The 16923-nt window shown below is 46.0% G+C and overlaps 1 protein-coding gene across 5 annotated transcripts in view; it reads right to left on the bottom strand.

Moving 5' to 3' along the window:
- Positions 1–16923, bottom strand: part of MTRR (5-methyltetrahydrofolate-homocysteine methyltransferase reductase) — a 139464-nt gene that overhangs the window by 33954 nt on the left and 88587 nt on the right. For all 5 annotated transcript variants that reach the window (XM_050938192.1, XM_050938191.1, XM_050938194.1 and 2 more), the window contains one exon: positions 16267–16453. In XM_050938192.1, coding sequence (XP_050794149.1) covers positions 16267–16453 — 187 coding nt within the window. The remainder of the gene's footprint in view (positions 1–16266; positions 16454–16923) is intronic.

Here is a 16923-nt window from a genome sequence, read left to right as displayed (position 1 = left end):
GGGAATTGAATCATTTTATTTATGTCATCGAGAAAGAGAGAGGACTTGACACGACAAACAATTTTTTAACATACATATACAAGAACAGCCTTCAGGAGATATATCTGAATCTTTGCATTTGCATCAGAATTCTTCTGACCACACCAGTTACTGTCGCTGGTGCTGAAAGGAGCTTCAGCAGAATGAAACTGATCAAGAATATCCTGCGCTCAACCATGACAGATGACAGGCTTTATGCGCTTGCAGTTATCTCAATCGAAAACAAGATTGCCAGATCTCTGGATATGACGCATTGATTAACCAATTTGCGGAGAACAAGGCTCGAAAGAAGTGCTTTGTGTAAATACGGAATACATGTACACTGTAGGCCTATGTATACATAATATGAACCCTGTATATTGTATAAAATAAATACCGCATTCCAGTTTCTGCACTGTAAGCGGCCCCGGACATATGTTCGGAGGGGGCCATGTTCTTTGCTGCTACGGCCCTGTCTGACTCCCAGGAGTGCCTTGAGGCTGCCCTCTCTGGACCACTTCCTATCACTCCTTGTGGCCATGCTTGTTGTGGCAGCTCTCTCTCTCTCTCTCAGGGCAGCAGCTGCCTCCTCCTGTGATCTGGCCCTGTGGCCAGGTCAATTCTCAGTCTCTCCCCTGTCCTGGTAGTCCACAAACAAGCGAAGAGGACTTAACACAAACAAACCATATGAGAGAGAGAGGGAGAAGGAAACGCTTCCCTTTCAGAGTGCATCTGAAGCAGGTTCTCTCTTCCCTCAGGAAGGAACCTTCCGGCAGCTGTTGCTGAGAGAGATCCTGCCTTCCCTCAGCCCTTTCCTCAGGAGCTGCAAGTTGCAGGTCTGCTCTCCTCCCTGGTTTGCCCACAAATGAGCTGTTCTGCTCCCTTTTAACACCATCTATAGCAGGGTGTCAAACATGCAGCCCACAGAGTTATTTGCTGCAGCTCACAAAGCTCCCCCCCGGAGTTATTTCCTGCGGTCGCCAAGCTCCCATCATCTGCCGCCCCCGCTTCCCCCCAGCGCGCTGCATCCCCGCTCCTCTGCCTACCTCCAGGCGCTTTCCACCACCAAACAGCGGTTTCCAGGAGGGAGAGGGGAGGAGCGGGGAGCCGCACCCTCAGGGGAGGAAGCGGAGAAGAGGCGGGGCAGGAGTGGGGATTTGGGGAAGGGGTTGGAAAGGGGGCGGGGAAAGGGTGGGAAGAGGTGGAGGAGGGGCGGGGCCTCATGGAAGGGATAGAGTGGACGTGGGGCCGGGAGTGGGATGGGAGGGTCTTTTGTATCTTTATATGAAAAGGTGTCAGTGATGCAGCCCTCCAGCCAATGTACTAGTCCTCGTGTGGTGACTTGAGTTTGAGATCCCTGATCTATAGTGTGTGCATCTCCTGTAGGTATGGCAGGGTAGGACTGGCTGTGCCCAGAGCAGCTCCTTAACCCTTGTTGCCCAGTATGGGATTTGTATATCCCATCACATGTGCATAATATCATCACAAAGCCACTACATTATCCTTCTTCAAATCACTCCTTCAACTCCACCTAACTGTGATGTCCACAAAACACATGACAATGTGCTAGGCAACTGGTGAATTGTGACTGCTGTTTGTTATACTGTAATCATATTTGTTTCGATTTTCATAAGAAGGTTGGTGGCAATTGGACGTCTAACATAGTGAATGCCAGTGAAAATGAGGTAGGATCAGATCTAAAATAGGGAAAAAACAAATAAAAAATTACTTAAACAAGTTAGATGTCTTCAGATCACCAGGGCCTGATTAAATGCATCCTAAAATACTCAAGGAGCTGACTGAGAAGATATCTGAGCCATTAGCAACTATCTTTGAAAGAAGATATCCCTTTGGAAGAGGGAGATATTCCAGAAGACTGGAAAAGGGCAAATATAATGCCCATCTATAAAAAGGAAAATAAGGGCAACCCAGGAAATTATTGACTAGTCAGCTTAACTTCTGTACCTGGAAAGGTAAAGGAGCAAATAATGAAGCAATCAATTTTCAAACACCTAGAAGCAGGGCTGGCTCTACAGTTTTTGCCGCCTCAAGCAGCGCGCAAAATTGCAGCCATGGGCGGCAGTCCATGTGTCCTTAGGGCAGCAGGCGTGTTTCCGTGGCGGTGGCAGTTCAGCGGCAGCTTCTAGGATTAGCTGAAGCCACCGTGTACAGCTAAACATAGAAGCTGCCACCGAACTGCCGTCACCGCAGAAACATGCCTGCCGCCTAAAGGCGCACGGACTGCCTCCATCCTCTGCGGCAGCAATTCAGCACGCTGCTTGCGGGCAAAACAACAGGGGCTGCCACCCCTTGCATATTGCCCCCGCAAGCACCAGCTTCGAATGCTGGTGCCTGCACCCTGCCCTGCCTAGAAGATGATAAGGCGATAAATAACAGCATGGATTTGTCAACAACAAATCGTGTCAAACTAATCTGATAGCTTTTTTTGACAGGGTAACAAGTCTTGTAGATAGGAGGGAAGTGGCAGATGTGGTATATCTTGACTTTTGATACTGTCTCCTATGACCTTCTCATAAACAAACAAGGAAAATATAACCTACGTGGAGCTACTATAAGGTGGGTGCACAATTGGTTGGAAAATCGTTCCCAGAAAGTAGTTATTAGTGGCTTATAGTCATGCTGAAAGGGCATAATGAGTGGGGTCCCACAGAGACCGGTTCTGGGTCTGGTTCTGTTCAATATCTTCATCAATGATTTACATAATGGCATAGAAAGTATACTTATAAAGTTTGTGGATGATACCAAGATGGGAGGGGTTGCAAGTGCTTTGAAGGATAGGATTAAAATTCAAAATGATCTGGACAAACTGGAGAATGGTCTGAAGAAAACAGGATGAAATTCAATAAGGACAAATGCAAAGTACTCCACTTAGGAAGGAACAATCAGTTGCACACAGAAAATGGGAAACTGCTTAAGAAAGAGTACTGTGGAAAGGTATCTGGGGGTCATAGTGGATCACAAGCTAAATATGAGTCAACCATCTAATGCTGTTGCAAAAAAAAGCAAACATCATTCTGGGATGTATTACTAGGAGTATTGTAAGCAAGACACAAGAAGTAATTCTTCCGCTCTACTCTGCGCTGATTAGGCCTCAACTGAAGTATTGTCTCCAGTTTTGGGTGCCACTTTTCAGGAAAGATGTGGACAAATTGGAAAAAGTCCAGAGAAGAGCAACAAAAATGATTAAAGGTCTAAAAAACATGACCTATGAGAGAAGATTGAAAAAATTGGGTTTGTTCCGTCTAGAGAAGAGAAGACTGGGAGGGGACATGATAACAGTTTTCAAGTACATAAAACGTTGTTACAAGGAGAGAGAAAAACTGTTCTTATTAACCTCTGAGGATAGGACAAGAAGCAATGGGCTTAAATTGCAGCAAGGACAGTTTAGGCTGGACATTAGGAAAAAATTCCTAATTGTCAGAGTGGTTAAGCACTGGAATAAATTGCCTAGGGAGGTTGTGGTATGTCCATCATGGGGGATTTTTAAGAGCAGGTTTGATGAACACCTGTCAGGGATGGTCTAGATAATACTTTGTCGTGCCTTGAGTGCAGGAGACTGGACTAGATGACCTCTTGAGGTCCCTTCCAGTTCTATGATTCTATGATCTCACTGCTACGTTGTGCTCCCCTAATCCTCTTGTTGCATCCATTTGCTGTCTCCTGTCTTATACTTCAAATTGTGAATTCTTCTGGGCAATGGCCATCTTTTTGCTGTGCATATATGGTGACTAGTGGAGTGTGGCCCTAATCCCAAATTATGGCCTTTAGCCCATACCACTATATAAATAATAATAATGGGAGACTCAACTACTCTACTGAAGTCAATGGAAAATGGGAAATTTATTTTTGTGAATTAATTCAGTGGAGCAAGATTAGGTCCTTAGTTAAGGGAGGCCCCAAATTATTTATTTATAAAGTTTTAAGGAGAGAAATGTAAGAACAAAATTTAAGAAATTCTGCTCTACCATGTAAAACAAGTTTTTTTTTAAATAACAATAACTCTGTGTTCAATTCTTATTGTTTAATCCCCTGTGAGCAGCTCTCTTTTATCATATCTCTAAAAATATTACAGCCCTATGTTTCTTTTTGATATTTAACAATAAGAAATTAGTGCAATTCCTGCAGGGGAAGCTGATGTTTGTATTTACATAACCATAGTACATTCCATCATACTTCAGTTAGTGGTTTACTTTTGCCATTATGTATTCCAAGACTGTGTGTGGGTTTCATTTTTTTAATATTGCTTCTGCAAATGGTATATATACACATCTATTTTTAAACGGGTTTGTAATTAATCTAGTATATTTCTACTCAACATCAGCCTCATTCATTTTGTATTGGTATTCTATACATTTTGCAGTCAATGTGTACTTCTGCACATTTATCTATGTTGAATTTTAGCTTACATAGCAGATAAAAACCCCTTAGAATTTTGTTCAGCCCACTGTAGTAATTAACCTTTCATTCTTCTCTCCTCGCCCCGCTCCCCACACCCACCATATGTTTAGGTCCCTTTCCTATATCCCAGTAGTGGCTTAAAAAGTGATAATATATATTAAATCAAAGCTGTTCCTGAAAGCTGGGATGAACTACATATGCACACTTAGTCAATTTCCCTTGAAAATAATTTTAAAAAAATTAAGGTAATTTGTAAGACAGGTCTTGCTCTAGTAAATTTGACAAATTACCGCTGACTATGGATATCTTGCAATTGGATTCCCTCTTTTAATCAAACAGATGGTGACCTAAACTTTTTTGTGTCAGTTGTTCTTCCTTTTTGGCATGCTGATTATACAATACCCTGCCACGCATCTGGTATTTCACTTATTTCTAATTAGCCTGAGAGCATGATAAATATAAAAGATGGCAAGCAATTCTCTGACAAAAAAATACACTATAAATCCCTTCTCATGAGGCAATAAATAATATACATGTAAGGTGCTGTAAAAAGGTATCATCTTCCAACAGTTCCCTGACCTTAGATACACACCAGAAATCTCTCAATCTTCTATGGTTGTTCCAGAAACTTTTCCAATATAGTAACTTCCAGTAACCTGGTCTGTTACAAGACCTCACAAGAGATGGGAAAATCAGGAGGTTCACCACTGAGAGAAAAAGAGCATCTCCTGGGCAACACTTACAGCCCCCAGTAGCACTTTAACACAGGTGGAGTTAGCCCGACACCACATTTTTTCAATATTCTTAAACAAAATGAAAATGTGTACAAATTATTTCATACAAAAATCACCTTGGCAAACTGCACAGTTAAGATATTACATCTCCATGAGTACTATTCTCCCACATGCACAAAAAAATGTGCGGCAAAGTAATCACATCATCAATGTGACTCAATACAATCTAGATAGGAAACACTGTACACTGCAAACAAGAAAATTGATGCCTCGTAAAAAAAAAAAAAGTTAAAAAGGTGTCTGCAGCAGATCACATGCAGCAGTATCCACCATGAGTTTTACCCAATGATGGAGATAAGCTTTTCCATACCTCCTGAAATGTTACTGTACATCACTACCGAAAAAGGTCAAAACAATCAGCTGGATTTAGGTGCTTATCAAGAGAGAAAGCTGAAAACCCAGAGCAGTATAGCAACTCTTTTACTTGTGAAGAAACAAAAAAAACAGGTTACTTATCTTTTCGTAACTGTTGTTCTTTGAGATGTTGTTCATGTCCATTCCACATTAGGTGTGCGCGCCACATTCATGAGCGTCGGAAACTTTTTCCCTTAGCAGCTCCCGGAGGGCCAGCGGGGCACCCGCCAGAGTGGCGCCACCGTGCCGTGCATATATACCCCTGCTGGCCTGACCCCCTCCAGTTCCTTCTTGCTAGCAACTCCGACAGAGGGGTAGGAGGGTGGGTGGTGGAATGGACGTGAACAACACATCTCGAAGAACAACAGTTATGAAAAGGTAAGTAACCGTTTTTTCTTCTTTGAGTGCTTGTTCACATCCATTCCACATTAGGTGAATCACATGCTTACTTTTGGAGGAGGGTAGGAGTCACGAAACAACTGATCGGAGGACCGCCCTGCCAACTGCCGCATCCTCCCATACCTGCTGGTTGACCACATAGTGAGTTGTGAAGGTGTGCACCGATGACTAGGTGGCTGCCCTTCAGATCTCCTTGATCAGGACCTGTGCCAGGAAGGCCGCGGAAGCTGCCTGTGCTCCGGTCAAGTGAGCCATGATCACCGGAGCTGGGACACCTGAGAGGTCATAACACACGTGAATGCAGCTCGTGATCCACGACGAGATTCGCTGCACCAACACCGGAAGGCCTCGCAACCTCTCAGCTACAGCCACGAACAGTTGTGTGGATTTACAAAAGGGCTTGGTGCGCTCCAAGTAGAATGCCAATGCTCTGCAGACATCTAGGGTGTGCAGGCTGTGGTGACTTGGGTCCGCATGGGGTTTGGGAAAAAACACCGGCAGACAAATGTCCTGGCCCAAATGGAATTTTGAGACCACCTTTGGGAGGAACTTAGGATGTGGGCGGAGTTGCACCTTGTCTTTGTGAAACACAGTTTATAGTGGCTCCGAGGTGAGAGCCCTCAGCTAGATACCTTTCTGGCCGAGGTGATAGCCACCAGGAATGCTACCTTGCAAGAAAGGTGGAGAAGGGAACAGGTAGGCAGGGGCTCGAACTGGGCATCCATGAGCTTAGAAAGGACTACATTAAGATTCCATGGTAGGACTGTGGGGCGTGAGTAAGGGAACACCCTTTCCAATTCTTTGACGAATCGCCCCATCATTTGAGTTGGAGAAAATTGAGCTACCTGAAAACCCTGGGTGGAAGGCGGAGATAGTTTCCAGGTGCATCTTAATCGAGGATGGGGCCAGCCCCTGCTGCTTGAGGTGCAGCAGGTATTCTAGAATGGTCAGCACCGGGGCCTGGAGTGGCTGCACCTGTTGTGGCCCACACCAGCATGAGAACCTCTTATATTTGCCAAGTAAGTTGCCCTGGTAGAGGACTTTCTGCTACCAAGTAGAACCTGCTGCACAGGAAAGGAGCACTGGCTCTCCAAAGCATTTAACCACACAGCTTCCATGCTGTTAGATGCAGTGATTGCAGGTCAGAGTGGAGAAGCCATCCTCTGTTCTGCATAATGAGGTCCTAGTGTAGGGGGCAGGGTTATCGAGGCCTCCACCGACAGCTCCAGGAGCATGGTGAACCAGTGCTGGCGGGGCCAGGCTGGGACAATGAGAATGATCGACGCCCTGTCCCTGCCTACCTTGAGCAGTACTTTGTGCACCAGGGGGATCAGGGGAAAGGCATACTTCAATTCTCTTCTCCACGGGATTGCGAATGCATCGGCTATTGAGCCCGGGCTGTGATCCTGGAATGCGCAGAATTTCAGGCATTGGGCGTTGTCCTCAGTAACGAACAGGTCTACCTGGGAAACCCCCACTTTCAGAAGACTGAAAGCATGACGTCTGCTCTGAGCGTCCACTTGTGCATGCAGTAAGACCTGCTGAGGTGGTCTGCCAGTTCGTTCCGCTCCCCCTGAAGATATACTGCCTCGAGGCGAATGGCATGGGCTATGCAAAAGTTCCAGAGGAGAAGAGACTCTTGGCAGAGTGGGGGAGCAATGGGCTCTGCCCTGCTTGTTTATGTAAAACATGGCGGTCGTGTTGTCTGTCAGAACTGTCACGTTGTGACCACTCAGAGTAGCATGAAAGGTCTGGCAGGTTGAACGAACCGCCCTGAGCTCTGTCACACTGATATGGAGCGATTGCTCCATCCCTGACCACAAGCCCTGAGTCCTCAGGTCCCCCAGGTGAGCCCCCCATTCGAGGTCTGACGTGTCTGTTACCAGTGTCAAGTCCGGCTGCTGTGCGGCAAAGGGGATGCCCTCGCAAACCACAGACTGGGACCGCCACCATATCAAGGAGACCAGCACGTATCCTGGGGCTGTCACTATCAAGTCCAGGGGGTCCCTGCCTGGGTGGTATACATGGGTGAGCCATGTCTGCAGAGTCCTGAGTCTCAGTCTGGCATGCTTGACCACATGTGTGCATGCTGCCATGTGGCCTAGCAGCCGCAGGTAACATCTGGCCATTGTAGGGGGGAACTGGCACAGGGAGTTCACTGCTTGCTGGATGGCCAGGATTCGTGATTCCGGCAGGCTTGCCCTTGCCTGTACCGCATCTAGGACTGCTCCGATGAATTCCACTCTCTGCGCTGGAACGAGAGTGGACTTGGGGATGTTGACCAGGAGCCCCAGCTTGCGGAATAGACTCAAGGCCATATGAACGTGGGACCGAACCTCCTCTTCAGACCAACCCACCAGGAGTCAGTTGTCGAGGAACAGGTAAACTCGAATCCTCTGCCTCCATAAGAATATCACCACTACTGCCATGCATTTTGTGAATACCCGTGGGGTCGCAGCTAGGCCAAACGATGACCTGGTAATGTCCGTGGTTCACAGTGAAACGTAGGAATCGGTGATGCACTGGGTGGATGGCGATATGAAAGTATGCATCCTTCATGTCGAGGGCAGCATACCAGTCCCCTGGATTCAGGGAAGGGATGATGGTGCCCAGAGAGACCCTGCAGAACCGGGCCTTGACCAGGAACTTGTTTAGTCCATGCAGGGCTAGAATGGGATGAAGGCCCTCTTTGGCCTTGGGGATGAGGAAGTAGTGGGAGTAGAACCCTTTCTCCCTTAGGTCTAAGGGCACTAGCTGTACCGCCCCCGCCTCAAGGAGCGAGTGAACCTCCTTTTCTAGGTGGTGCTCGTGAGAAGGGTCCCTGAAGAGGGACAGGGAAGGGGGGTTAGGGGTAGGCAGGGAGGAAAACTGTACCATGTACCCGCTTTGCACCGTGCGTAACACTCAACAGTCCGACGTCATGCTGGACGACGCACAGGAGAAGTGGGACAGGCGACTGAGGAAACAAGGGAATGGATCCGGTAGTTGATCTGGTATGCTGTCCTCGAGCGCACTTTCAAAAGCTTGGCTTAGGGCCTGGCTCAGATTTATGTTGGCCTTGGCTCTGGCCCAGCCTATTGGAGTTGTTATTATTATTGCGCTGTTTCCTGCTGTCTCCGTCTCATCTGCGGTAAGGCCCCTGTCAAGGACGAGGCTGGTTCTGGCACTGGGGAGGAGGATGCGGCTTGAAGGGCTTCCTCTGAGTCGCTGGGATGTGCATACCCAGCGACTTCAGTGTAGCTCGAGAGTCCTTGAAGCTATGCAGCTTTGCAGCCATCTGGTTTGAGAAGGGTCTGGACCCTTCAAAGGGAAGGTCCTGGAGCGAATTCTGGACCTCAGGCAGTAGACCTGACTCCTCAAGCCACGCTGAGTGCCACATGACCACGCCCAAAGTGATTGTCCTGGCTGCCACCTCTGCTGAGTCCAAGGACACTTGGAGGGAGGTTTTCGCCATGGCCTTGCACCGAGGAGGCTGAAGCCAGCACTGGGCATTCCGGGCCCGATGGTTACAGCGTGGCCTCCATCAACAACTACTTTAAGCAAAAGTCTCTCTCTTTCTTTGTTCTTGGCTTAAAAGCCTCGCAAATTTTACACTTCTCTGCTTGGTGAGCTTACCCCAGGCAACGTAAACAGGAGTCGTGGGGGTCACTTGCGGCACGTGGCGCAAGACTTAAACCCTTGGGCCTGAGGCATGCCCCGCAGCCCGGGGAGTGTGCTGGAATCATCCAAGCACCTAATCTATTAAGTGTCCAACAACAATGAAATGTTAAGTGATAACAGCTATGCAACTCTAAGGCTAAGGGATTGCTTCTCTTACGAGAGCAAGAGGTTGTTCCAACGCCGCCACGGATGGTAAGAAGGAACTGGAGGGGGTCGGGCCAGCGGGGGTATATATGTATTGCGCAGTGGTGCCACTCTGGCGGGGGCCCCGCTGACCCTCCGGGAGCTGCTAAAGGAAAAAGTTTCTGAAGCTCATGCATGCAGTGCACACACACACCTAATGTAGAATGGATGTGAACAAGCACTCAAAGAAGAACAGTGACTTTCTTGTTTCCAAATTCCACTGAAAACTGTAAAGCAAGTAATTCCCTAAATATTGACCAGACACACACATTTGTTTGCATAAATATCTCTCTTAATAAAACTGGACAATCAAAGGCGATTGGAATTTTTCAGAAAGAATGTAGTAAATGGTGGAGTGATTCCTTCATCAACCCACCTGAGATATGAATATTTATCTAAAATTGACAAGTGTCAGAAGAAGGAGATTATGGAATTTGTAAAGTCTGGATGGCTGTTCGTGGTCACTGACAAACTAACTGATGTCCAAGATGAGTATCTGTTACATATTTTGTTTTTCAAGTCCTAAATGGTGATGACAATCTTACTTGGAACTGAAAGTTTTCATTGCTGATACAATTTATCTATAGCCTGTTATTTACAAAACCATTGCACATGCTACTGCAAAGTGTTGAATACCTTTGGGGTGGATTTTGATTATATTAGTGTATCTATCTCTGACAACACACCCTACATCAAAAGCTTACAATCAAATGCTTTGAGATTACTGCTTAACTCAGTTCAACATACCTGCAGTGCTCACATAGTAGCCCTTGCTAATGCGATCCCAAAGGTTGACAAGCTAACAGAAAGAGTCAAAAAAGTTTGTAAACATCAACTGAGTAGAAGATTGCATTGTAAAGAAATCTGCAAAGGGCAATCTAGGCGGTGGGTTCAACTCTTCCTGTGAAACTGCCCCCTAAATCAGTTAAGACAAGATAGGAAGCTTGTATGCTGCTACTGAATACCATGCACAGTACATTACTTTTTACTTGAGTTTGGTGGAAGAGGAGATGAAAGTTACAAACACAGTGTTAAGGAGCTGAAACATCTGTTGCACGATTCAAAAATTTTACAGCTACAACTCAATTTCATCTTAACGTAAGCGAGGGAATGGTCCCGTTATTGTGGGAAACTTTCTCAGCTTATACACTACCCCAGTAAAGTGGGCTAGCAAAAAGATCTGAGTCCTCACTCCCACTTCCTTTGCCCAGAGGCCTGTCTGACCTCAAGGGCTCCCTTTCCACTCTCTTGTGTGGCGGTCCTCATAACCCAAACAAGGCTAGGCCCAGGATTCCTTGGTGGCTCGACCCCCAAACTTGTTGTGGTCACTTAGGGCAGGGGCTACAGTGTCCCCACTCTGGGATGCGCTTTCTGCCCTGGATGTTTCCCTGACTCACTGATCATTCCATACAGTTCAAAGCAAATACAATTGATTAAACAGCAATCAATTAAAAAAAATAAGGAAAAAATGGGAAAGGTTAAAGGAAAACACATAACCCCGCTCTGTGGCACAGGGACATCACGACCAGCTTCTCTAGAATGTAAGAGAAGTTCAGTCTGTTCCTCACAAGTCCCAGGCCTCCTTCTCAGGACCTGGCTGTGCTGCGGGGATGCTGCGGGTCAGACACTTGCTCTGGCGGTGGCCACACACTCTCAGGGTATGGCTACACTTGAACCTTCAGAGCGTTGCTGCAGCAGCGCTTTGAAGTGTGAGTGTGGTCGCAGCGCCAGTGCTGGGAGAGAGCTCTCCCAGCGCTGCACGTAAACCACACGCTCTACGAGTGTAGCTTGCAGTGCTGGGAGCCACGCACCCAGCGCTGCGGCACTGATTACACCGAGGCTTTACAGTGCTGTATCTTGCAGCGCTCAGGGGAGTGTTTTTTCACACCCCTGAGCGCGAAAGTTGCAGTGCTGTAAAGTGCCAGTGTAGCCATGGTCTCAGACTCTAGCTGGCAGGACCCTTCTTTCCAGTGTTCCCCACGCCCCATCGGGGTTACGATCCCCATCCAAGTCTGACTGGCCAGGTGTCTTGGGTGGGGGTGTTTCCCTGCGCTGGGCCTGCTGCCCACGGTCCCCCTTGCTCTCCCCAGCTGCTTACTGCACCCAGCTCTGGACTGCTCCAGCCCCAGCTCCACTCTGCCTCAGCACTGCTGCTGCTCTGCCTCTAGCTCCCTGGCCTGCTTCTCTGGCCCCTCTGGCTCTGGTTGCTGCAGCTCTCCTCCTAGCAGAGGTCTGCTCTCTGTGGGCTGCTTCTGTAACTCTGCTCCTAGCACAGGTCTGCTCTGTGGGCTGCTTTTCTGGTCCCTTTGGACCTGGCACAGCTCTGCCCCCAGCTCAGCCTTGGCCCCAGCTTTCTCCTTAGCTCGGCCCCACTCTGTCTGACCCAGGCAATTCCAGCTCACAGGATAAACAGGACCCCCCAGTCCTCCTGACTCCCTTATTAGCCTGCCTGCCCTGTCAATCAGGCTGACCTGGAGTATTGGCCCCTCCCCATTGTTCCTGGGGACTGTCAGTCTCGCAGTCCTGATTTCCCATTGGCCCCTCCCCTTACTTTTGGTACTGGGAGCTAGCCAACCAGAAACATAAAACCCACTGAGTTTTAGTAAGGGGATAACAGTTCCCTTACATTAAGGTATAGCAAAGAGCTTGCTGATTTGATGAAATGGTTTGAAAGCTGTGAGATGTGCATGAATCAAGTGTACAATAAAGTTGCTGACTTAATTAACAACTTACTGAGCACTTAAAAGTGAGCAAGGCAGTGGTGATGTGGGGATTCAAAGCCAATATATTAAAACTTTTACTGAAGTTGCAGATAAGATTACAAAACTACAACCTCGCGAAGCGCATGGAAAGAAAACTCCATTTCACCCAGCCAACATGCCATTTCCTTAAAGCAGTAAGGGTCTTTGATCCCTTGCAAGAATATATTTTAAAAATGGATGCCATCCCACTAGATTTCTTAACTGATTTCAACAGGAGTTGCAAACCTCAATGAAAAGGCTAATGATTTCATGCAAAGGAATGTAGCAATGACTACCTTTTGGAAGTCTGGAAAACCATGTCTTCCCAACATTGCAAAATTTGCCAAGCAATATTTATTTGGAGTCCCTAGCTATGTGGATGTCAAGCAAAGTTTCAGCATATGGGCGATTCCTGCTGCGCAGAGGCAATCCATCAAAAAGGAACCACTCAACAAACTAATGATACTTAATTTTAATTCAAAAAAGAAATAGAAATAATTGAATATTTAGTGGACTGTATATATCTTTGTTTACTGCTAATTTTAATTGTAAAATTAACTCCATGCATACTCCATGAAATTCTGTATTTTGCCCTTTACATTATTATGAATTTTTTAAACAAAACAAAACAAAATTTTCACAGGCCACTATATATGACCTTCTTAGAAGTGCGCTGGGACCAGATTGGGAGTCTAGTTTTTTAAAGAGATGGAACCTTACCAGATCAGCCATTCCAGTGGCTGATGCACAAACCCACCTTTCCACTCTTTCAATACTATACAAACTTCCCTTCCACAGCATTTTTCAACAGTGTGGGAGCACTGCTCACACTTTCCCCTCCCAGCACACACATTGCAGCTCTGCTTCTCTGACTCTGATCAGAAATCTTGGCTCTGACTGAAGCACACAGACAGAGCAGGAGGCTGAGCACTCTCTCCCTAATGCACAGGGGCAGAATAAAGTGACATAGCCCAAAAGAGAGCTGGAGAGAAAATCAGGCAAAAGAGAAAAAAGACTTTCCCTTCTATGAAGTAGTGTCATAAATCTACCATTTCAGTAGCTGTTCAAAGATATGAATCTTTCTTTAAAGGCAGTCATTTCAAGGAGAAAATGGCAAGAATGAAATATTGTTTGAAAAGCATAATAGGTTACCTGATCTCTATAATTAGTTTTGCACTTTGTCACATGACTGCTATATGTATATACTCATAGTCATACTTTGTCTGGTGGGATCGAACCGTGTGCAATTATTGAAAAGGAGAAGGGAATAGCAAGGACCTGTCAATACTGCAGTGTTACAATCTTTACCCATTGGCTGATCAAATATGCATCTATCTGGGCAGGAAGACTCAGAAAGGGAGAGAAATGCACAAGTCCATGGGTCCAGATCTAATGCATCCAAGGGTGCTGAGGGAGTTGACTGATGTGATTGCAGAGCCACTGACCATTATCTTTGAAAATTTGTGGCAATTGGGGTGGTGGGCCTGGATGATTGGAACAAGGCAAATATAGCGCCCATATTTCAAAAAAGGAAGAAAGAGAAGCCGGGGAACTACAGACCGGTCAGCCTCACTTCAGTCTCCAGCAAAATCACGGAGCAGGTCCTCAAGGAATAAATTTTGAAGAACTTAGATGGATTCACCAAGGGCAAGTCATGCCTGACCAACCTGATTGCCTTCTATGATGAGATACCTGTCTCTGTGGATATGGGGAAAGCGGTGGATGTGATATATCTTGACTTTAGTAAAGCTTTTGATACCATCTCCCACTGTATTCTTGCCAGCAAAAGTAGTATGGATTGGATGAATGGACTATAAGGTGGATAGAAAGCTGGCTAGACCATCAGGCTCAGTGGGTAGTGATCAACAGCTCGATGTCTAGTTGGCAGCCGGTATCAAGCAGAGTGCCCCAGGGGTCAGTCCTGGGGTCGGTTTTGTTCAACATCTTTATTAATGATCTGGATGATGGGATTAATTGCACCCTCAGTGAGTTTGCAGATGACACTAAACTAGGGGAAGATGTAGATACGCTGGAGGGTAGGGATAAGGTCCATAGTGACCTAGACAAATTGGAGGAATGGGCCAAAAGAAATCTGATGAGGTTCAACAAGGACAAGTGCAGAGTCCTGCACTTAGGAAGGAAGAATCCCATGCACCACTACAGGCTGGGGACCAACTGGCTATGCAGCAGTTCTGCAGAAAAGGACCTGAGGATTACAGTGGACAAGAAGCTGAATATGAGTCAGCAGTGAGCCCTTGTTGCCAAGAAGTCCAATGGCATATTGGGCTGTATTAGTAGAAGCACTGCCAGCAGATCAAGGGAAGTGATTATTCCCCTCTATTCGGCACTGGTGAGGCCACATCTGGAGTATCGCATCCAGTTTTGGGCCCCACCCCCACTACAGAAAGAATGTGGACAAATTGGAGAGAGTCCAGCGGAGGGCAATGAAAATTATTAAGGGGCCGGGGCACATGATTTACGAGGAGAGGCTGAGGGAACTGGGGTTATTTAGTCTGCAGAAGAGAAGAGTGAGGGGGGATTTGATAGCAGCCTTCAACTACCTGAAAGAGAGTTCCAAGAAGGATGCAGCTAGGCTGTTCTCAGTGGCGGCAGATGGCAGAACAAGGAGTACTGGTCTCAGGTTGCAGTGGGGGAGGTTGAGGTTGGATATTAGGAAAAACTTTTTCACTAGGAGGGTGGTGAAGCACTAGAATGGGTTACCTAGAGAGGTGGTGGAATCTCCATCCTTAGAGGGCTTTAAGGCCCAGCTTGACAAAGTTCTGTCTGGGATGATTTAGTTGGGGTTGGTCCTGCTTTGAGCAGGGGGTTGGACTAGATGACCTCCTGAGGTCTCTTCCAACCCTAATATTCTATGATTCTAAGAAATAGTTTCACCAGAAATGGTGGAACTGCCCTCTGATTGGCTGACTGCAAGCCAATTGACCCTTTACAGGGTTATAAAAGACCAAGGCAGCTGTGGAGGAGGCTGTCACAGAGAAAAGAGCTCATTGACCAAGGTCCAGATTCTGATACCAGACTCTACTTTTCAGTGTCAAAAGTAAATAGGAAGCTGGCCAAAAGAAGCCTGGGCTAACAACACTCATGCACTAAATTCTTTGCTGACAAAAGTCAATGGAGCTCATCCTATTTAAACCAGTAGAGAATTTCAGTAAATGAGTCCTGATAGGGCGTTAATTTCCTTTTTAATATGCACATGTAACTCCCACTAAGGTTACTGCAAGTTACACATGCATTTCAAGGTGAGGATTAGATATGAGGTACAAGCTGCAAATGAAGATCTGCTTCCGAACTTCTCCAGAGTTTGGAGGGGCATTTAAACCTGGGTTTTGGATTCTGGCACATCATTAGTAAGTTTAAATCCCTCTATGAATTCACTCCAACACAATGGTTACATATACTTTGCCAGGATATCCTATTCATGGATAAAATTAACAAAAAGATTTTAATCAGAAAAAAAAATCCCATTGGAGACGTACCACACTGCAGATATAAAGAGATCACAAAGGGAAGGAGAAACTTGTAACTAGAGGTGGAATTGTACAAACTGAGAAATATATTACCAGTATCAGAATATCTGAGCCTCAAATCAAAGAAATAAGGAAAACTGTTTTTCCCAGGAACACACATTCTAATTGTATCACTCTGAAAACACAAGAATTTAGACTTTGTTTTGGTACCTTTATAGTTGATGATTTTTCTTCCTTTGTGCGTAGAGAGTTTTTATGTTGCTGAAGCATTGGTTCAACTAACTCAGCGAGCCAACCTGTACACACTCCTTTTCGTGAAACCAGTCGAGATGGGGAAGATGGAAACTCCACAACATTAAAAACAAACTGCAGTTTTCCTGGTTGAAATAAATTGGAGCTGCAATGACATAAATAATTAAATAATCAAAATACTATCTGAGAAGAAATCAGTTCAGTAGCTTCATTTGGGGCCTAATCCAAACCTCATTGAAGTCAGAGTCTATCCCTTGACTTCATGGGATGGGGTTGTACAGGGCTGGATTGGCAGGTGTGCCTGGACAATACTATATGAATGACTCACAGAATTCGAACAGAACTCTTCTGAATTTATCAGATTCATGTGCATGAGAGTTCTACTTTGCGAAAGCACTGGTAAAATTTTACTAGCTACTCAAAGAATATTGCTTTATTTATATGCAACACAACATTTGCGTGTGTTTTTAATCAGAACATTTTTTATAATACTTTCTATTAAAAATGAACTTAGATTCTTTTCTACCCAGGTTTCATTCTTCCTTTTTTTCCACTCTATTTCTCCTCCTCCATCTACTGTCTCCATCTTTTACTGTTTCCCCTCCTTCTAGATTG

This window comes from Gopherus flavomarginatus, chromosome 2 (genome assembly GCF_025201925.1).
Source record: "Gopherus flavomarginatus isolate rGopFla2 chromosome 2, rGopFla2.mat.asm, whole genome shotgun sequence".
NCBI classification, from domain to species: Eukaryota; Metazoa; Chordata; order Testudines; family Testudinidae; genus Gopherus; species Gopherus flavomarginatus.
This window is presented reverse-complemented; position numbering and strand designations above follow the sequence as displayed.